Below are 22,018 nucleotides of genomic sequence, written 5' to 3'. Positions count from 1 at the left end.
AAATTTACATAAACCCTGCCCCCAAGAAAACGCACACAAATGCAATAGTATATCAGAAAAAAAGAAAGATAAGTTATAACCGTAATTATACTAAACCCTATCTATTCTATCTTCATGCATCATATATTCTCCGGCTCTGTAGGCATTTTACAACAGTTCCCACATGAGTGATATATAGATTATCATGACAGAATATGCTAAGCAATGACTTTAAGATAGTTAACTCCACATCTGCTACATAAATTCATCAACTAACCATTCAGAAACGTCCTGTTGCATTCTATGTCACTTCTTCTTCAGTCTCTCCATCATTGTCTGACTCCGTTTTGAACATGAAAGGCTGAACAGTTTCTTACATTTTAAATGAGTCTGCGTGAGGTAATAGGCATTTATATAGCTTTCATATGCTACTGTACACCCAAAGCGCTTTACAATCATATCAGGGGTCTCTCCTCATCCACCACCAGTGTGCAGCATCCACTTGAATGCGACGGCAGCCACAGTCCGCCCAGTCTCACCACACACCAGCTGAAGGTGGAGAGGAGAGAGAGTGAAAGAGCTTGAGATTATTAGGAGGCAGCAGGTCAGGACACCGGGGTTTACTCTTTACGCATTTAAAGGGACCTCGGTTTACACAAGGACGGTAACGTAGCATTTGAGCACCCCCTTGTTTACCCTCAAGGTCTCCCAAAGTGACAAATTTAAGGGTGATATGGCATGCTATAAAACTCTGCCCTCTTCTTGAGAGCAGCAGGTCATTTAAAGGGACTGTGGGGTATTTTGAGTGGGGTATTTTGAGCTAAAACTTTACACACACACTCTGGGGACATCAGAGACTTATTTTACATCTTCTAAAAGTGGCATTATATGACCCCTTTAAACTTTTTGAACAACTGGCCCCTGTATTTTATTTGAACAAAAGTCATCATATGGTCTGTTTGAACAGTTATTTATTTTACTTGTAATAAAGTATGCAATTTACTTGTAATAAGATACAGACATGTAGATGATGTGAAATTCCACAGGCATCTTTTTTCATCTGATCACAGTATTGTTTGTAATCTGTCTAAATTTAGCATCATTTTCTTAAAAAAAAAAAACAAAAGCCAAATCTATAGTATATTCTCTCAATTTTACCTATAGAAATGAATGTGTTAACAGTATAGTAACCCTATACTGTGATCCCATCCGCACTACATGACCAACTGTTCTTTGTATTGTGTTTTGTGTTTTTGTGAATTTTAAATAAATGAAAACATAATTGTGCATTTATTCTCACAGGCAGTCTGGATTGGTTGTGTTGTAAAACTCTGCAGTGTGGCGTGAGCTGTGTTATTCAGGACCTGTCGCTTTGCACTGACCTCACAGACTGTCCTGAGATACAAATGCTGAAAGAGACATTTCTGCTGCTTAAGCCCTCATTAGATTTTAGCGATGGCCATGTGGGTAAGTATGGGGCTTCCGTAGGCTAATCATATTTATTTCATATATGGAAATAAGAATCTATTTGTAAGACAATATTAAGCTTGTTTGTTTAAAAACATTAAAATCCACCATGGCTCGCAATTTAAATTTCTATCTCTAAATTATTTATAGGATTGGGTTTCATGTTTTTTATGAAATTGTAATTGGAGTTTTGTAGCTTTCAGTTTACATTAGCTTAGAGGTCATCAAGAGGAAAGAAAACTGCACTTCTCAAGCAATTTCATAGGGTCTTCGAAGGTGAAGTGTGTCATTTCTGAACTGTCATTACATCCTTCATCTTAAAATTGAATAAGTCAAAAGTTTATTGGTTGCTTCTGCATGATCAACTTTGTTAGTTAACTACATTTAAAAATATCAATTAAACACAGTTTAAATATAGCTATTCACTTGTCCATTTTTAGAGCACTCTTAAAGCTCACCAAAAAATGAAAATTCTGTCATCATTTACTCACCCTCAAGTTGTTCCAAACCTATATGAATTTATTTCTTCTGCTGAGCACAAAAGAAGATAGTTTGAGGAATGTTGGTAACCAAACAGTTGATGGGCCCCATTGATTTCCACAGTATTTTTTTTCCACACTATGGAAGTCAGTGGGGCCCCATCAATTGTTTGGTTACCCATATTCTTTAAAATATCTTATTTTGTGTTCAGCAGAAGACAGAAATTCATACAGGCTTGGAACAACACAAAATGATGACAGAATTTTAATTTTTTTGGTGAGCTATCCCTTTAAATTCTCCATAAGTATTCGTGTGAGAATTTTAATTCAGAGACATACTTCCTTTATTTAGTCACAGGAAAACCAATCACCCCAGTTCATCATCCTTCCACATTCCATTTAAATATTATGGGTAGCTCAAGAAATATTTAAAACATCATTTAAAACAATGTAACTCATTTTCTGTATTTTTCTTTTAACTTGATCTATTCTTTTATCTCACTCTTTTATAAGATCCCTCACTTTTGGTCACAGAGATCTTCACCAGGCTGCAGGGTCTTGCTGATCTCTACCCCTCTATGATTGGTCAGCTGTGTTCTCAGTGCGTGGACTGGTTTAGTTCCTGTACTGACCCAGTGCTTGTGCCCAAATGCAGCTTCTTTCAGGCCCCTGGGGGCCCACTGAAGAGCACCCTCACGGGCTTCACAAAAGGTGACACCATATAAAGGAGCTCAATCTTGCTTTTGTTAAAGTTATTTCAAGTAAACAAAAATTTCCAAACATGCTATTGCTATGCTATCAGCTTAATGTGATTTCATAGCATTGTGTGTGTTTTCTTGCCTTTTGAAGGGGTAAAGGCCGTTGTGCTGTGCTCAAAGAGGGAGCTGCTGGTAGCAGGTTCAGAGGATGGGCTGATCATAGTCTGGAGTCTAAGCCATCTACAGACTCTTCATACTCTTTCTGGACACACAGGTAGGTTTTTAGCAATGTAGAAAACAAAGGTGTAGCAAATCGGGGGATGTGGGAGAAATGCCTCGTCCACTTGATTCAAAGCGAAACCTGAGGAGATCTAGGCTCAACTTTTTCACTTGAAGTGCCCCCTGAGATTTTAAATGAATATTTCTATCATTTTAATGACACATTGGCATATTTAGGATTCTATGATGTCAGTTATGCAAGTGATTAGATGAAATATTTAACATTTTTTAATTGATTTATTTTGACTTTGTTGCTGGACTTTAAAGTGGACTCAAACCTGTTTAATTGCGATAGTTCACATTACATTCACACTGGTGTTTTAGGAATATTATTATTATTATTATTATTATTATTATTATTATTAAAGGATTAGTTCACTTTAAAATGAAAATTACCCAAAGCTTTACTCAGCCTCAAGCCATCCTATGACTTTCTTCTTTCTGACAAACACAATCGGAGTTATATTAATAAATATCCTGACGCATCCAAGCTTTATAATGTCAGTGAACAGAACCAACAAGTATGAAGCTGAAGAAAGTGCATCCATCCATCATAAATGCACTCCACATGGCTCCGGGGGGTTAATAAAGGCCTTCTGAATCGGAGTGATGCATTTGTGTAAGAAAAATATCCATATTTAACAAGTAAAATATCTAGCTTCCGCCAGACCGCCTTCCATATTCAACTTACGAGAAAAAAGTGTAACTGAGGTCGCATCAGTTACGCTTTTTTCATAAGTTATATATGGAAGGCGTAGGATGTAGTATAAGCGCTTTGAACTGCAAGAGGTGTTACACTTTCTTTGTAAGTTGAATATGGAAGGTGGTCTGGCAGAAGCTAGATATTTTACTTTATTACTTGTTAAATATGGATATTTTTCTTACACAAATGCATCACTTTACTTCAGAAGGCCTTTATTAACACCCCGAAGCAATGTGGAGTACGTTTATGGTGGATAGATGCAATTTTTTGAGCTTCATATTCATTGGTCCCATTTACTGCCATTATAAATGATATTTATTAATATAACTCCGACTGTGTTCAACAGAAAGAAGAAAGTCATATAAACCTAGGATGGCTTGAGGGTGAGTAAAGCTTGGGGTAATTTTTATTTTAAAGTGAACTAATCCTTTAACTCCAATTACAAAAATATATAGAAAAAGAAACAAACATATTACTGTTGTAAATTACACTGTTGTGTTTTACTATAAAATAAAAAAAATGAATATATAATAATCATTTTATTTTTAAATACAAGTTACAGTCTTAAATTCTACTCTTTATTTTCTGTTTTTCTGTGTAGCGGGGGTGCTGTCCCTGAAGATGGTGGATAAAACCAATAACTGTCTGTCTACTGCACTTGATGGCACACTGAGAAAATGGTGTCTGATAAGTGGACAACAGCTTTTCTGCATCACTGATGCAGTGTCTGTCCAAACACACACCCCTGCACATGTCCATTTGATTGAAGAAAAGAAGATTATCATAACCAATCCAAGCAGCCTAGTATGAAAATTTTATATCAAATCTTTTTTTTTTTTCCTTCTTAAAGGAACAGTTTACACTATAATGAAAATTATGCCATTATTTACTTACCCTCATATCGTACCAATCCTGTATGATGTTCTGTGTAATAGTAATAAAACATTTTGGGAAAGGAGAAAATTAAAGCAATCTTTATGCTATGGAGCCCCTAAAGGGACATGGTGGTGGAAAAAAAAAAAAAAGAGAGATGGGATGAAAATAAGAAGTCAATGCTTTTGCGTTCTCTCGCAAATGTTTTGCTTTCCCCCAAGAAACTTTGTGTTTACTTACAAAACCTTTTCTGCTCTTTGCAATCGAACACAAAGTTTCTTGGGGGATCGCAAAACATTTGCGAGAGTACGCAAAATCATTGACGAATATTTTTTTTCCATCTCGTTTTTTGTTTTTCCTTCACCATGTCCCTATAGGGGCTCCATATCATGCAGATCTAGTCATATGAAAATACTGAAGAAGTAAGATGAAAATACTATTTATTAGTAAAATTCTCAGGAAACTTTTTTTTTTCCCACATTACAATTTTTTTTACACCTTGCGTTCTTCTGTAGAAAACAGATGTGAAAATGTTATTTTAAAAAAACATGATTAATGTTGCATTAAAGGTGCAGTAAGCGAATTCTGAGAAACACTGTTGATATTTGAAATCACCTCAAACAAACGCCCCCCCTCACTTCATTGCTCCACCCCAAAAGTGCACAAACACGCAATTGATGTCTCTTTATCATTGCTGAAGGGAAGCAAGATAATGCTTTGTGAAAAATAAAGTGAAAATGACGAACGAACAACAAGGAAGAACAAAAAAATGAAAATACAGCACATAAGAGTATATAGGCAAACAGCATATTTTTGAGTGTTGCTCACATATGGAGCAGAAACAACGCAATCTCTGCGTCATTTTCAGGCCTTCCCGCTTAAGTCTCTGTGCTGGAAAGCTTTTCTAATATTGTGGGTCCTAAAGCTTGATGTCTGATCATAACCATTAATTTTTCCTATGATATTCCTCTCACATTTTCTCTTTTGTAATGTCTCTCAGCTATCTCTCTTTCTACAGTGTTTCTTCAAATCTCCCTCTTGCTTACTCTCTCTCCTCCTCCATCATGAATGGACATGCCCCCTACTGCTGATTGGCTACAAGCGTGTTGTGGTCCCAATCACTTTTAACAGCGTTTCTAAGAAATCACTTAAAGTACCTTTAATGTTACATTTTTGGGTTCCTTTAATAATTGATATAACTATGTAGAATGCTGTTTGTTTATAGTTTCTCCTTCCCATCCTTTCATGTATAGGTTAAAGCTTGGCACTTGGACACTGCTGAGCCTCTGTATGAGGTGACAGCGGGGGTTTGTTCTGTTCTTGGTGTAGTGGGGGATGCCATAGCATGCATATGCAGTGAGGGGGCGCTCTGTTTTTATGACATATCCACTGGCGTGCAGAATTCCCAGACCCCCCTACCCTGCTCTGCTGGACACCATAATATCACCTGCTCTCTGACACTCACCAAATATGCCAAGATACTCATTGCTTTTGGGGAAGGCCGTCTACATTCGGTATGTATGTTTTAGTAAAGAGCAAGCAAAATGTAGAATTTCAGCTTTATTCGAAGGTGTTTGTGTGTGTGCAGGTATGGAGCCATGGAATTGAGTCTGTGGTTGATCTTCCTACTCCAGCTTTGTTCCTCAGAACATCTGAGGATGAAAAACTGCTGTTTGCAGGTGCCTTTACACGTCATTGTCTGGTTATCTTTTCTCATTTATTAATTAGGGTACAATGGGGCCCACCTTAAGAAAAATGTGCCCATAGTGTATGATTGCAGAAAAAAATATGTTTGTATTGAACATTGATGGAGCAACAGATTGTGTGTGAAAATTAAATCTTATAAATGTTTGTTTAAAAATCTTTACAATAGGGTTTCTTTAGTTAACATTAGTTATCTAATTTAGTTAAATTTGCAGTCCGCGATTTTTCCTCTTTGTCGCCATCTCTTGTTTGAAACCTGCAATTGCAGTCATATGCGGAACAGTTATCTGTACGTGCGTTGTGCCTCGGCACAGCTCGTCAGCGCGGATGAATCTAATGCTTGCTGTCAGTCACCGCACTGGTGGATACTGCACTTCAGAATCACAGATTCTACGTCTTGAAAGTATGACCAAAATAAGAATTTTCACTGGAAAATATCATCTGAACAAGTAAGTAACATTTCTGCCACTTTTGTTCTGACCAACTGAGGAAAAAAGCATTAGGCCTACAATAAATCGTGCTGCCTATGATGATTAAATCTAACGATCGCTTAACTCGGATCATGCCAAGCCGTGCAAATTATTATTACCGTTATATTGTTCTCAAATTGTTAATGTTAACAACATCAGCATTGCGTGACTGTGTATTTAGTGTGTATTAGCGTTACCTGTAGATTTCAATTTCTGTAGCCACTCCACAGTCCAAAGTCTTTTGCTTTTTGACTACGGGTGAATCTCCAGTTGTCACTGATGATTGTCATTTGGACCTTTCTGGATTACAATTCGCCATCAAAATGATAAGTTTAATTATTCCAGCTGCTGTGAGAAAATGCTATAAATGTGCCGCTACCGGCAGCATCCTCACGTGATAAAAACGAATAGCCTCTCGACGGGACTCCTTCCTTTCTGTTTACGGACGTGATGTAATGACGCACAGACGAACTGCTGCATGCTCAAATTTCCCGCGGAAATCCACCATGTCGCTCTTATTATAAAACATTATTACAAGTTTACTGTTGTGAATCGAGACAAGATAATTAGATAGTTTTGAACACTGGCTGGTTATGTATTTGCTCAAATTGATTTTGGATAATTTTTAACCAAAAAAAGTTGCGGACTGCAGCTTTAACATGAATTAAGAATGAAAAATTCTTCTACACCATTTATTAATCTTAGTTAATGTAATTTCAGCTTTTACTTCATGCATTGATAAAATCAAAAGTTGTATTTGTTACTATTATTTAATGCATTGTGAACTAACATGATCAAACAATGAACGACTTTATTTCTATTTACTAACATTACCAAAGATTAATAAATACTATAACAAATGTATTGTGCATTGTTAGGTTCATGTAAATTAAAACATCAACAAATTTTAACGAATGAGACCTTATTGTAAAGTGTTACCAAAATCTTATAAATGTATGATGTGGCGAGGGGGGCTCACCAGCATGGAGCAAAAGGCGTAAAGTATTTATACAAATACTTTAGCTAAAATAATGTTTTTAATAATGTCTTATTAACACTTGTTCAAAACAATCACTTTAGCAAAGTCTTGTACTATTTTCTGTTTTATTTTGATAAATAAAAGTATTTATTTTTGTTCAGTAATATACTGTCATTAAAATGTTCATTTTAAAAATACAGAAACAAAATTATTTTAAAAAGTAAAAATTCTGAAAGCATTGAAGGAGATTATAAAATAATTGAACATAGCTTTACAGTAGTAACAACAAATACAGTGGGTACGGAAAGTATTCAGACCCCCTTAAATTTTTCACTCTTTGTTATATTGCAGCCATTTGCTAAAATCATTTAAGTTCATTTTTTTTTTCCTCATTAATGTACACACAACACCCCATATTGACAGAAAAACACAGAATTGTTGACATTTTTGCAGATTTATTAAAAAAGAAAAACTGAAATATCACACGGTCCTAAGTATTCAGACCCTTTGCTCAGTATTTAGTAGAAGCACCCTTTTGATCTAATACAGCCATGAGTCTTTTTGGGAAAGATGCAACAAGTTTTTCACACCTGGCTTCCGTCGGGCCACTCTGCCATAAAGCCCCGACTGGTTGAAGGCTGCAGTGATGGTTGACTTTCTACAACTTTCTCCCATCTCCCGACTGCATCTCTGGAGCTCAGCCACAGTGATCTTTGGGTTCTTCTTTACCTCTCTCACCAAGGCTCTTCTTCCCCGATAGCTCAGTTTGGCCAGACGGCCAGCTCTAGGAAGGGTTCTGGTCGTCCCAAACATCTTCCATTTAAGGATTATGGAGGCCACTGTGCTCTTAGGAACCTTAAGTGCAGCAAAAAAATTTTTGTAACCTTGGCCAGATCTGTGTCTCGTCACAATTCTGTCTCTGAGCTCTTCAGGCAGTTCCTTTGACCTCATGATTCTCATTTGCTCTGACATGCACTGTGAGCTGTAAGGTCTTATATAGACAGGTGTGTGGCTTTCCTAATCAAGTCCAATCAGTATAATCAAACACAGCTGGACTCAAATGAAGGTGTAGAACCATCTCAAGGATGATCAGAAGAAATGGACAGCACCTGAGTTAAATATATATGAGTGTCACAGCAAAGGGTCTGAATACTTAGGACCATGTGATATTTCAGTTTTTCTATTTTAATAAATCTGCAAAAATGTCAACAATTCTGTGTTTTTCTGTCAATATGGGGTGTTGTGTGTACATTAATGAGGAAAAAAAATGAACTTAAATGATTTTAGCAAATGGCTGCAATATAACAAAGAGTGAAAAATTTAAGGGGGTCTGAATACTTTCCGTACCCACTGTATATATTTTTTTTTTGTATATGATTAATACCATATTTTTAAATATGATGGTTTTATCATAAATATGGTGATTATTTCTAAGTTGGACACCCAACTTAATGTATGATATTTTCTATCTGAATCTAACCGTGTCATGTCAACTAATGAAAAAGTCAGCCAGCTGTTTATTATCGTATTGTATCGTATTGTGCTTTTCTCCCCAACAGCAGGGGCACCTTTTACCTCAAATACATATTCTTCCGTTATCGCAAAACTGTTTCTTTAATTACCTTGAACAAAACTGAAAATCATTAACAAGACCTTTGTCTCAAAATATATTCAATAATTTTAGCTATTCTCATTTGCTACTTAAATCTACAACATTTTAAAAAACAAATATTAGATCAAATTAGCACAGAATCAACTTTGCGCTGCTGCCTGTGATCATGTCAAGGATCAACCAAATTTGCATGTGTATCTTGATAAGCAGATGTTTAGGAAACTGTTGTGGCAAGTTTTTGTGCAATCTAGTGGTTTAGAGGAGAATAAAATCAAATGCGCTTTTAGCCCCATTGTACCCTACTCTTGAACTGTACGTGCACCATTAACATCAAACTTCTTCTGAACACCAACAACCACCCCCACCCCCCATTCCTCTACTATTCAGCCATTACCATTAGTTATTGTTTGAGCTAGAATGTTGGGTCGCTTAAACAATGGGTGCTTCTCAATACTCAAATTGATGCTTCCTCATTTCCTAATGATACACAGGTGTATCCTTCTCTTGTATCCTAATGGGTTGGAGCTAAGGCACGCGGAAAGGAAGCAAGGAAAGGAAACGAGGATGCACAAATTAGAAATGAGAAGCACCCAATAGCTATGTCCCAATTCAGGGGCTGCGTCCTCCGGAGGTCGCATTTGAAGGCTGCACACGTCATCGAGACGGTCTCATTTAAGAAAAGTAACTGTTAAGTAATAAAGAAATTATGGTATTTTACACCTCACAAGGAATAACAAGTCAATTTTATTACAGTTACTTTTCTTAAATGAGACTGACTCGATGATGTATGCAGCCTTTAAATGAGACCTCCTGTTTCAAATGGAGGTGGTCTTCATCCGAGTCCACACTTTCATGACTTAATGCCGCTTTGACTGTCGGGTAGAAGTCTGCCTCGGAGCTTGCGCGTATCGGCTGCAAAAGGTGCGCTCATGAGCACCCTTCGGAAACCTAAAATGACCAATGGGACACACTATGGACTTGTGGACTTAACAGACTTGTGCACACAGTGGCGCTTGTACCTACTGCAAGACTGCAGGACAGGGCACAAAGACCATGTTTATTCTTGTCAGGGAATCAAGATATGAATGGCTGAATTGTTATTAAGATTAAAATGCCCTACTAAATTATCCCCTTCTCTGTTTATTAGCAGAACTTTCAGAGCTTGACGCTGCACCACATTACGTAAAATTAGTTTATATTGCTCTAATACTTGCCAAGAAAGCTATTCTTCAACAATGGAAAAACTAAACAATTATTAAACATTAATCTGTTAAATTTGCAATTAGAACACATGGCAATGGAAAAGTAGTCGCCATAGCAAGAAAAAGCACTACAGTCTATTTGGAAATGTGGTCTCCTTTTATAAGTTATAAGTATAAGTAGAGGAGTGAGTATCCTCCTGATAGTTACTTTTGTGAAAACCCTATTCAAACGTTATGTATCATTTAAATATTTGTAATAACCTTTTTTTTGTTTTTGCTTCCTGTTTTAAATTTTAATATATTGAAGCACATTATGTGTCGGCAGTGTCGCATATGTAGAATTAAGATAGTCCTGTAGTAAGGCATGACTTTATATTTCAGGTATTAAATTCTGTATTTTTGAACCTGTAAATTTCAGGTTACATTAAGTAATTGGCAACATGTATTTTTCCTTTTTTCTCCCTTTATTTCTTCTCAGATTGTATAGGCAATTTTTTAAAAGCATGGAAAATAGGGCTTGAGATTCTTTAAAATTAAAATGATGAAGATGAAGTACTTACCCTCCAGATTTGTTGTTTGTCCACATAAAAATTTTATTAATTGTTTTATTTTATATTAGCATGCATTTGTAAAATAAAATAGCTATAACTAAATACAATTCAATAAATGTTCTTTTTTTTTTTAATGAGAAACGTTAACTTTTTTCCCCACATTGTGCTTTTTTTTATTTTTTATACACCTTCCGTTCTTCTCTAGAAAACATATATGAAAAGGTTTTTAAAACAAATCACTTTTTTGAGTTCCACAGAAAAAAGTATTGAACAAAAATCAATAATGACAGGATTTTGAATTCCCTATAATAATTAATATCACTATGTAGATTGTTGTTAGTTTATAGTTTCTCTTTTTCTCTTCCATCCTGTCAAGTATCGGTTAAAGCTTGTCCATTGGATATAAGCATTATATTAGCCATTTTATTTTATATTAGCATATATTTGAATAATTAAATAAAAAACTATAAATATTATAATGAATGGGTAACAGTGTTGAAGATTTAGCCTAACTTGAAGCTATCACTCCGCTATCTTGGTATGAAGTTTTGATATTTTTGGTATTTAGTCTAGACCAAATTTTTGTATTTATCTTCATATAAACAAAATTGAAATGCTTGTTTGATCATTTTTTGGTAACAGGGTTGAATAGCTAAGTTTGATTATCAGAGCCTTCTTTGGGTTACACACACAATGTTTTTCAGTAATCTAAATGAGTTCATTATTGTAATAAATATAATAAGTTAAACATGGCTGAGTATAATGTTTTTCTGTTAAATAAGATTTTATCTTTTCAGAGAACATGAAATTTGTGCCAATAAACCTCTTCACTTGTGTAAAATTCACTTTGTTGATGTACCTTTTTTTTCTTGTTGAAGGATGTGACCGAACATTGTGCGTGTTCCTTGTGACACTGACTTCAATGCAGAAGGTTCTGGATCTTCACCATGATGCATCTGTCCTATGTGCCGTCTCAAGCAGTGAAGGAAGTGAAATCATCACAAGTGCCCAGGATCGGATTATACGGGTCAGTTTAATCCCTTTCGTCCCAAACAGGTACAGTTTCATCTCACTGCCATTGTCTTGAATGGAAGTTGATCTTCTTGAACTCTTCAAGGTGTGGAGCGTAACCACAGGAGCCCTGCTGGACTGGATCGGTGTGATGGATTCTGCTGTGTCCACTTTGGCTGTACATCAGCGCACTATTATCTCTGCCTCTGTTATTGCCAACCAGCTCAAAGTATGGCAGCTGGACTACAACACCAAAGACAGGAGCAAGAGTTTCATCCCAGCATACTGCCCCCTAGTGGTCCTGTCGAAAGACGGTGATACTGTATTCTTTGTCAAAGAGGGAAATGAAACAGAAGTTTTCACCTGGAGCTGTTCGGAAGGTGAAACATGTAATAAGAGGATATTGGGTTTCATTGTTGTAATTATGTTCAAGATCTTAAAAGTATTAAATTCCAAAAAAAGTTCTCTACACTGTAAACTCTACACATCAGGTGGCAAAACTCCAAAATTTGAGGTAACATCAAGTTACATCAAAATGTTTTAGTTAAGAAATTCAAAGTTTTAGGAAGCTGAACTGGCAGATTATTATTTTGTACTCATACATTTTAATTGCTTCTTAACTTGAAATTTGAGTAAACTAATTCATTAATTTAACTTGGCCAGCTTAAAGGGTTAGTTCACCCAAAAATTTAAATTCTGTCATTTATTACTCATGCTCATGCCGTTCCACACCCGTAAGACCTTAATCTTAACCCGTAAAAACCGTTAATCTTCGGAACGCAAATTGAGATATTTTTGTTGCAATCTGATGGCTCTGTGAGGCCTGCATAGGGAGCAATGACATTTCCTCTCTCAAGATCCATAAAGGTATTAAAACATATTTAAATCAGTTCATGTGAGTACAGTGGTTCAATATTAATATTATAAAGCGACGAGAATATTTTTGGTGTGCCAAAAAAAACCCAAAATAACGAATTATTTAGTGATGGCCGATTTCAAAATACTTCTCCAGGAAGCTTCAGAGCATAATTAATCAGCATGTCGAATTCGCAGTTCAGAGTGCCAAAGTCACGTGATTTCAGCAGTTTGGCGGTTTGACACGCGATCCGAATCATGATTTGATACGCCGATTCATTATGCTCAGAATTTTCATTTTTGGGTGAACTAACCCTTTAACTAGCTGGTTCAGTAAATGATAACTTGCTAATTGGTAACACAATGCTTTGATAGCATTAGCATAGCATAGCAAATTCTGAATGAGTACGGCAATATAGAACATTTAACACTATCTGTTCTCAAACTAAGCTCACGCTCCACTCATCAACACGATGGTAACCCCACTTACTCTCCCTTTTGAGTGTCATGGCACAGCATGATGGGAAATAGAAACTTAAATTTAAGTTTGTCTAAAATAAAAGAAACAAGCTCATAAAACTCAAAACAATTGAACTATTTAGATTACTTAAATGTGTCTGTTTTGTGAACTGAAAAGAAAAAGAATGTTCTAAATATTCATAAATTAATTTGATTTAACTAATTTGTTTAACTTAAGTTTACCCTACTCAAATCAATTAATTATTTTGAGCATTAGGGTTTACAGTGATAGCCAAAGTTCACATTCATATGTTTCACAGGTCTACAGACAGACAGTATGGATGTGTCCTCAGAAGTGTGCTGCATGGAATTAGCCCAGCAGAAACATCTACTCTTCTGTGGACTGCGGACTGGTACCATCCTTATTTACCCACTGGACTTTGCCCTAGAAACCCTGTGTCTGCCACCTCCAGAAAGCCTACCAACGGTACGCAGCATGGCTATCAGCCCACGGGAGGACAGAATGGCCGTGGCATATGAGGATGCGGTCTGTCTGTTTGAGATTACAGCGAGGGACAGTTTCCCCTGTGTGGACGGCCCATTTGAGAGGTACTCCTTGTGCTTACTGCATTCTCCAATCTCCGCCATGGCTCTGCTGTCCGACTGCAGGCTGCTCTATGGGACCTTTGGTGGTGAAGTTGTAATCTATGATTTTAAGAGCGCCAGGGCAGCTGAGCTGGATCACCACGGTGCAGCCATAACCTGCATCACCATGAGCAACTGGGACGCACAAGCTTTGATTGGCTCTCAAGACTGTGTTCAGAAGTTGTGGAATCTGAGTCCTGTCTTGTTGAATCACACCATGGAGTACAAGGTGAGGGTTCACAGGTTGCTATAAGTTGAGCTTTTTAAAATTAAGCCAAACCATTTAATTGGCTTATAGTTGGGTCTATTTTTTATTCTGTTAACAAATATTTTAAATGGTTTAGTGTTACCATGCTGCTAGGCTAACAATGTGATACTTGAATAAGCATTAGAAAATGCGTACTACTGACAAATACTAGGTAAAATAGTCTATGAAACTATAATTTGACCTTTTTTGGCTCTGCTCACAATTAGTTTTAATAGAATTTTTTTTGTTAGCATGTTGCAAGCTAACAAAAGCTTTTGCAAGCTGTGATACTCGAATAAGCATAAAAATAGAGACTCCTCACAAATACTAGGTAAAATAGTATATTTAACTTTTTTCAACTATAATTTGCCTATTTTAGCTGTGTTCACATAATTTTTTTTTTAATTGGAATTTGTTTTTATCATGTTGCTGCGCTAACACTATAATACTCAAAGTATATACTTAGACAATTTTTAATAACTATTTGTAATATTTAATTTTTTCAAGCCCCCACCCCAAACCAGTTGAGCGCGAAGCTGCAGCTCAATCAATTCAATTTAATTGATCAATTCAATCACAGTCACCTGTCAAGAAAAATTTAGACCTCATGGATTTAGTCTAGAATTTAGCCAAATCAGTGACGGATCTGACTGTGACAAACAGTAATGCTCTGTATCAGGATGTGCTACCAACACATTTAAAACGAAAGATTAGGGTTTAGGTTAGGGGTTAGTGTGTTTCAGCATTGTGTGGGCAATCAGCACTGTGATTAACTTGACTGAAATGCATTTTTCCAGTTTTTAATAAATATTTGTCATTTTCCAGGTAGAATATCTAAAAGTCCTTGAAACAATATAAATTTAAGAAAGAAGCAATACCGAATAAGATAAGAAGTGTTTTCAGAGAATGTATATGTCAGGGTTATATTTAAGTCTGTTTAGTTTCATTGTGTTTTGGTTTTGTTTTCCCTGTTCCTGGTCATTATTAGTTTCTATAGTTCCTTATTAGTTCCTCACCTGTTCTTAGTTCTGTTATTACTCTGCCTGTGTATTTAAACCCTTAGTTTCCTCTGTTCTTGGTTCTGTGTCATTTTGGTTTATGTGGTAGTGTACTATTTTACTCTGTGAGATCTCCTGTGTGATCCCTCTTGAATTAGAAATTAAGTCAACAAGAACTAATTAGTCCCAAGTTATTTTTTCAGTGTATCAAGCCTATCATGACATATAATGCTGCCAATAAACAAATGCTGTGTGACATTAAAAGGGCATGTGTTGTTTTTTCCATCCTTAAGGGTTTCTATTTTGAAGGTGTCCTTTGTGCTGTCTTCTCAATAAATGATAAATATGTCTTCACTGGATCCCTGGACAAAACCATCAAAGTCTGGGATGTCTCTAGTGGTGAGGGCTGTTCAGTGTTGTACATGACACCTAAATGTTTATGGCTAAAAAGTTTGTTGAAGATTCACTTCAGTTAAAATGTATGTCATAATAATGTCTTTCATATCTGATTCAGTTTCTTGACTTTGGTCATTTCATTACAGGTTGTTTGCTATACATCCAGTACGTCTACTCTCCAATTATAAAGATGATGCCACACAAGGACGGGTTTGTAGCTGTGTCCCAGCATGGATCTTTCATCAAGGAAGGCTTCCAGTGTCCAGACACCCTCAAACCTGGATACAACCCCCTCCGTAACTTCCAAGCACATTACCGAGTCACCTCTCGGGAGAAAAGCCTGAATGCTCCACAAACCATGATCAGCGAGCTGCCAGATTATAACCCTGCTCAGTTTAATTTCATTGGCATCGGTTTGATGAAAACCAAACCATCTAACACGTGTGTTCTCTTGTAAGTACGTCCTACATTCTCTTACGAACCCCAGAACCCCACATTTGTATAGAATTAGGCTTTATGCTAGGATATCATGTGTAATTTCATATCTGTAATTACATAGCAATAACTGTGTAATTACATAAGAAATTAATTAGGAATAATAAAACAATTGACTATTTAGTCATTTTTATAGCAATTTAATCAATTGTACAATTGTTGTGTAAAAAGTAAACAGCGTGTAAAGGTCAGCATGTTGTAAAATATATTTTAATAACATTACAGATAATATAAACAAAGACAGGGACTGAAAAAATAGAATTTTTTTTGTTAGTGCTGATTTAATCACAGCTTTTGGCTCACAGTATAAAAAGGTAATTATCACATTCTTTGCATCTAACTTGTAACGTGTTATAACTTGGTATTTCAATGGCAGTGCATCATTAAATTCCAATGCAAGCACATGGTGAAAAGTGGTCATACAAAACCAGTCAAGGCTTTCTGTTGCAACAAAGGTTTTGGGTCCTGTTAGATTTCCTCTTCTTCTGTTGAACGGTTCTGATTTGACAGAGCTGTACTGAAGCCAGTGACATCATACATATCTGAAGAACAGACAAATCATTTATCATCCTCAATGTAAAGAGCTAGTTCGTTTTGTCTTTCTGCACATGCATTTAGTGTATCCTACCAACAGGTTATCAGCTATAAGTCAGAGATAATGTTTCTATGGTTGTATTGTAGTGGCTCAATATGGGTTTTACTGTGATGTGACTTTGGGTGGCTACTCATGTGTAATTAATTAATTAATTGTAATATGTTTAAGAGAGTCCTGTATGAAGAGATCACTTTATTTTTTAACTGAAATAACATTTATACATACAGTGGGATCCAAAAGACAGATGAAAATTTTTCTATTTTGCAGATTTTTAAAAAAATGGTTACATGAATTTTGGATTTTTTTTGACATGTCCTCTTTTTGCTGTACTGACAGCAGGCACACAAGCTATATGTACCCCACAATTTGGGGCAAAAACTGATCCAAATCATCCTGGATTTTATGAATGTTCTAAGAAGCATCAATGGAAGCATGCAAATCTGACTTTTTGTAATGAGGGAATAGATGTTTTGGTCCACTGTACTCTTTGTAGTTTTTAATTCCATAACATATCTAGAAGGGGGAAAATAATAATGATATCTATACAATCTATATTTTAAAAATAAGCATTTGTTTCTGTGTAATTTCTTTGTGTGAGGGAATTAAATATAGTAAATTAATATAGTTATATGTTAGAAATTAAATGTTATATAATATTGATCAAATTTGCTATTGTTGATTTATTTGCTATTTATTGTTAAAAATAAATAACAGTAGTAGATTTACCATCTATATGTTTTGCTGAAATTTATTCTCCCACTTACAGACAATCTCTCCCTAATATATTTAGAAAATTATTGATGTGCTATAACTCAACATTGGAAATAAATGGAACAAATTAAATTACACAGTGCCATGTTACAGATATGTACTAATATAAACTATAAATCAACGGAGAGCCTACATCTACTCACCTACGTCTGGAAGAACTTCATCCACTCTTTCAATGTGGCATATTTCTATTTATCTATGGATCTACTGAATAGGCTTTGACTTGTTTTTTAACCAAGTTTGAAAGATTCTCTCCAGCTGTCTGTGTACAGTATATATGTATTTAAGTCTGTCTTTATACCTTTGACGTTGACCATAAGCAGGCATGACATACTAAAGTGATACTGAAAACTAATTTGTTGAAAAGGAACAACAGTGCATTGTAACTGCTTTTAGATTATACAATTCAAGTATGTTTATTTACAGTACATTTTTGAGGAGGCAGAAATTCCATTGCCTGCCCTAAACAAGACGCAACAAGACCTGATTTCATGAATTGAAAAATTACCAAAAGCCTACATTTAAATAGTGTTGAAAGGACTTTCTGTAAGAAAAATAAATGTGTGGTGTGCACCTCACCTCAAGGAACAGTAGGACGAGGGTCATCCCTCCGACCAGCAGAAGGTTCTGTTTTCCCCACCAGACAATCTCATCTAGACAACCAGTGGTGTAGATGAGCCGACTGGCCGCACTTTGCTTCATCTTCTGGGTTTCATAGCCGCACATAGAGTTGAACACGGTCTACACATAAATGAATAAATAGTCTTATAGTGTAGAAAGCAGACGGATTTTCAATTATTTGTCAAATTTATTAAAAAACGATTACAAATTAATTACACTACGCTGGGGAGTCCTGCATGAAATCTCATTGCTTCTGCTCCACATAACTGTACATTAAATACAAAATATGCTTTTTGATTTACTGTGCTACTAATAATGCGGTAACACTTTACAATAAGGTTCCATTCGTTAACTACATTAGTAACATGAACTAACAATGAACAATACTTCTACAGCAATTATTAATTTTAGTAAATGTTCATTTCAATGTTTACTAATACATTTTTAAAATCGAAAGTGTATCCATTAATATTAATGTACCTAAGCTGACATGAACTAACGTTGAACAGTTGTATTTTTATTAACAATGATGTAACAAGTGTATAGCTTATTGTTACATAAAGTTAGTTAATGCATTAACCAATGTCAACTAATGGAACCTTATTGTAAAGTGTTACCAATAATTCAGGATGCAAATATATGTTCAAAAGAAGACCAATCAAAATTCAGAATGCAAATTTTCAATTGACATCACAGCTGTTCAGTCTTGGTAAAGGGATATTTTCAAGCAAGTGTTTATAGTTTCTTAAAAAGAAAAAAAAAAAAGGAAAAAAAAAAGCATTTACTAAAAACAAAAATGGATCTAAACTAAAATAGACACCTAAGACCTCTACATTAAGTGTTTCAGGATTTGACACAACCTGACCTCATTCTTCAGCCTTATACAGCAGGAGAAGGGCACTCCGTAGGCCTCCAGACTGGGATTTTGGTCTGATGAGTTGAAGTACATGTTTTTAGACCAGTCTAAAAAGGAATCCACCCCACAGCACTGGAACTACAGGACAGAGAGAGATCAAGTGTGCTATCTTTGACCTCTGCCATTTCATGCACCCAGTCTATTATGCTTAACTACATAAACTACCATTCAAATGCTTGGTGTTAGTATTTTTTTAGGAGTGTAAATACTATATGTTACAAAACATTGTTGAAAATGTTTTCTGAAGGATGCTGAAAATTCCGCTTTGCCATCACAGGAACAAATTACTTTTTAAAATATATTACAATGGAAATTGTACCAATATTTCACAATATTACTGTGTAAGTTAATAATAAAGTAAATAAATGCAGCCTTGATAAGCAAGAGACTTCTTTCATAAAAAAAAATAGTACAGTAGTGTACATGAAATCAAGTTCTTTTACCTTTTTCTGTACAAAATCAATAACATTTTCCAAGTCCTGGTCATCACGATAGCGCACAATCGCCTTCATCATCAGCTGCTCTGTCCTCTCTTGAATCTACCAACAAGTTTTGAAAGTAATCGTTGTAAACATCATTTCATTTCTCCAAGAAGGGATTTGGTCCAAATTTTGCTTGTACCTGTGTGAATTATTTACCTTTTCAGAGAACAAAAGGCTCAAAACAGCAGCTGTTACTTGCAGCAGCAGAATGACCAGCAAAATTCCTACAAACTGGACAAATATGATTTATTTGTTAAAAAAAAAAACAAAACAAAAAAAAACAACTCTTAACAATATATATTTAGAAATATTTAAATTATTTGTGTGAACTATATCTGAGTCTGACCAGGTTGAGCAGCAAGGAGATGTTGCGCAGAGCTCCAAAACAGCCAAAGAACGTGATGGTGAACATGAGAGAACCCACAATGATCAACAACAGCGCTGGATCTGCCATCAGTGTGTCCACTGCATCTGTTAAGCATTCGTAAAGAAAATATAAAGTAGCAAAATGTAAATGTACACGGTGGTTGACATACACTACTGTGCAAAAGTCTTAGGCACAAAAAAAATGGTTTTAAGCCAGTTATTTATATCTTTTTCTGTAGTGTATCAGTAGGAAAGTTTATATTTCCAAACATTCATTTTGGCATTAATTGTGATAATCCAGTGAGATTTCTGAATACTAACGTGCCAAAGACTTTTCCACCTTAAAAATAAATAATGTAATTTAATACAATAGTGCAATATGTAAGATTTTTGCAGTAAAATATCCAAAAACCACTAGGCCAGTGTTATATATTTTGTTCACTTGAGTACTTACAATATCCCAAATGTTTCCAACTAAATTGAGAAAATTGCAATTTTAACCAAGGCTCTGGGACGTGTGAGGAGTCGCCTGTCAATTGCGTCATACCCGCATTACCCTCGGTTTCCGGTTTTATTTTGTAGAAACCATGGAAACACCAAAGTTTTAATATATTACATGTTTTAATAGGTAAACATTTATAAACAGAAAACTAATTATTGTTATATAGCTCAAATCATTTAGTCTTATTGTTTAAATCTAATTTTCTTGATTTTTTGCGAGTACCATGCTTTACCATGCATCAGAGAAAAACACTATTTTGTGAAGTAACTAACATAGCATAATCAGATGCAGCTTTATTTTTAGTAACAGTAACACAGCATTTTCTCCATCATACAATACATTTTAAAATTAATTGCATGCCATTTATCAACACAAGCCATCCAGCATTTAATATGATATTCTAAAATCGATCTAGCAGTGTGTCTCAAACAAGTGTCTCGCAGCAGCCGCCGAGCGAACGCACAGAGTAACGTTATAACATCATTTTCAACACTCTCAAATGTATCTAATATGATAAACAGAGCTGCGTTACCTCATACTCATGACCGGAAAAGCGGAAGCAGAGTCGACGACTGTGGAATAATAAAAGTTCCGCTGCTCGTGAGGCGTGTTTTGCACAGTCGCTCCAGCGGCCTCGTTCAGCTCCCTCAACACTCGGTCCTGCTCTACTTCATACTACAATAACGTTAATAATCGCATCCATGAACATGATTTCTTCCTAAGTCCTATCCCTATTCTTTTGCACCGTCGGTTGAGGTAAAGACCACATGTCCCAAGATTCCGTGCTCAATTTTGGCGTCATCAAGCTACGCCTTTGTTTTGCATAAGCCTCTAGTGACCTCTAGCGGACAGAAATCCTACATACTGCACCTTTAATTGAAAGTGGTTTGGCAATATGCAACAAATTACAGTTAAAAATATAAATATTCCATTTAGTCTCAATTTAATATGCCAACTGTGGTCATGAAAACTATAATAATTTATGCAACAGTTGGAAATATGGATCTAAACTTGTTGGCATTTTATTTAGGCTACATTAAATACTGATATGGTAAGCATCATTTAATGTAATATTTGTGAAAAATGTTGCTATTTATAATCGTTTGCAAGCTTCTTTTATAACAGGAGATGAATGAATATGGTGAATGCTGTTTAAATACCTGACTCTTTGGCAACTTTGGCATAGATTCCAACAGCAATTAGGAGAGCACTGAACACCTTTAACACAACAAAACTCATTCATTTAAAATATCTGCAATACAAACACAATTCCATAAGTATAAAACAAAGCCAAACACAGGATTTGGACAAATTTGATCAAACAACATGCAGTAAGCACACAGTTAAAATATAATTAAATATGCATATGTTTCACATGTAGATGTAAGCAATAATAATAATAACCCCCTTGTCCGCATACAAGCTGGCATGTTTGCTCAATAAATCAGCAGAAATTCATTGATTCCAAGGCATGCTCTTACCCAAAAGATGTAGCAACACACGAATAAAGTGTATTTCACGGCTCTGAATGATTTCTTCCTTTTGGTGTTCATTTTATCTCTGTGTCACTGAAAAGCAAAGGCAGCTTTTACTCTTCCGCGGTGACATTACATTAGTGCTTTAGGTTATATCACCCTGGTTTCACCATAACGACGTGTTAGTG

General features: G+C 35.6%; 2 protein-coding genes across 3 annotated transcripts in view; one reads left to right on the top strand and one right to left on the bottom strand.

The window, feature by feature from the left end:
* Positions 1 to 17,540, top strand: part of nwd1 (NACHT and WD repeat domain containing 1) — a 26,338-nt gene extending 8,798 nt beyond the window's left edge. The window contains exons 9-19 of one of the 2 annotated variants that reach the window (XM_048173000.1): positions 1,282 to 1,446; positions 2,439 to 2,636; positions 2,775 to 2,897; positions 4,207 to 4,409; positions 5,732 to 5,992; positions 6,067 to 6,169; positions 11,875 to 12,023; positions 12,114 to 12,387; positions 13,642 to 14,195; positions 15,505 to 15,610; positions 15,754 to 17,540. In XM_048173000.1, the coding sequence (XP_048028957.1) occupies positions 1,282 to 1,446; positions 2,439 to 2,636; positions 2,775 to 2,897; positions 4,207 to 4,409; positions 5,732 to 5,992; positions 6,067 to 6,169; positions 11,875 to 12,023; positions 12,114 to 12,387; positions 13,642 to 14,195; positions 15,505 to 15,610; positions 15,754 to 16,064 (2,447 nt within the window). In that variant the 3' untranslated portion in view covers positions 16,065 to 17,540. The remainder of the gene's footprint in view (positions 1 to 1,281; positions 1,447 to 2,438; positions 2,637 to 2,774; positions 2,898 to 4,206; positions 4,410 to 5,731; positions 5,993 to 6,066; positions 6,170 to 11,874; positions 12,024 to 12,113; positions 12,388 to 13,641; positions 14,196 to 15,504; positions 15,611 to 15,753) is intronic. The other variant, XM_048173001.1, reaches the window with a different exon arrangement.
* On the bottom strand, positions 16,513 to 22,018 carry zgc:113223 (uncharacterized protein LOC541424 homolog). Its single transcript, XM_048173002.1, has 8 exons — positions 21,837 to 22,018; positions 21,516 to 21,573; positions 19,834 to 19,958; positions 19,644 to 19,718; positions 19,449 to 19,544; positions 18,955 to 19,083; positions 18,048 to 18,209; positions 16,513 to 16,644 (listed from the first exon to the last, which is right to left on the bottom strand). Exons 1-8 carry the CDS (start codon positions 21,906 to 21,908, stop codon positions 16,534 to 16,536), a joined length of 828 nt encoding a protein of 275 aa, XP_048028959.1. The 5' UTR covers positions 21,909 to 22,018; the 3' UTR covers positions 16,513 to 16,533.

Source organism: Megalobrama amblycephala, linkage group LG21, assembly GCF_018812025.1.
Source record: "Megalobrama amblycephala isolate DHTTF-2021 linkage group LG21, ASM1881202v1, whole genome shotgun sequence".
NCBI classification, from domain to species: domain Eukaryota; kingdom Metazoa; phylum Chordata; class Actinopteri; order Cypriniformes; family Xenocyprididae; genus Megalobrama; species Megalobrama amblycephala.
This window is presented reverse-complemented; position numbering and strand designations above follow the sequence as displayed.

Excerpts from the sequence above, each read along its gene's own strand:
- zgc:113223 (XM_048173002.1), bottom strand. The coding sequence starts at position 21,908 with ATGAACACCAAAAGGAAGAAATCATTCAGAGCCGTGAAATACACTTTA. Across the intron at positions 19,959-21,515 it reads CAAAGTTGCCAAAGAGTCAG|ATGCAGTGGACACACTGATG; the intron begins GTATTTAAACAG and ends AATGCTTAACAG. Across the intron at positions 16,645-18,047 it reads TCGTCCTACTGTTCCTTGAG|ATATGTATGATGTCACTGGC; the intron begins GTGAGGTGCACA and ends TCTGTTCTTCAG.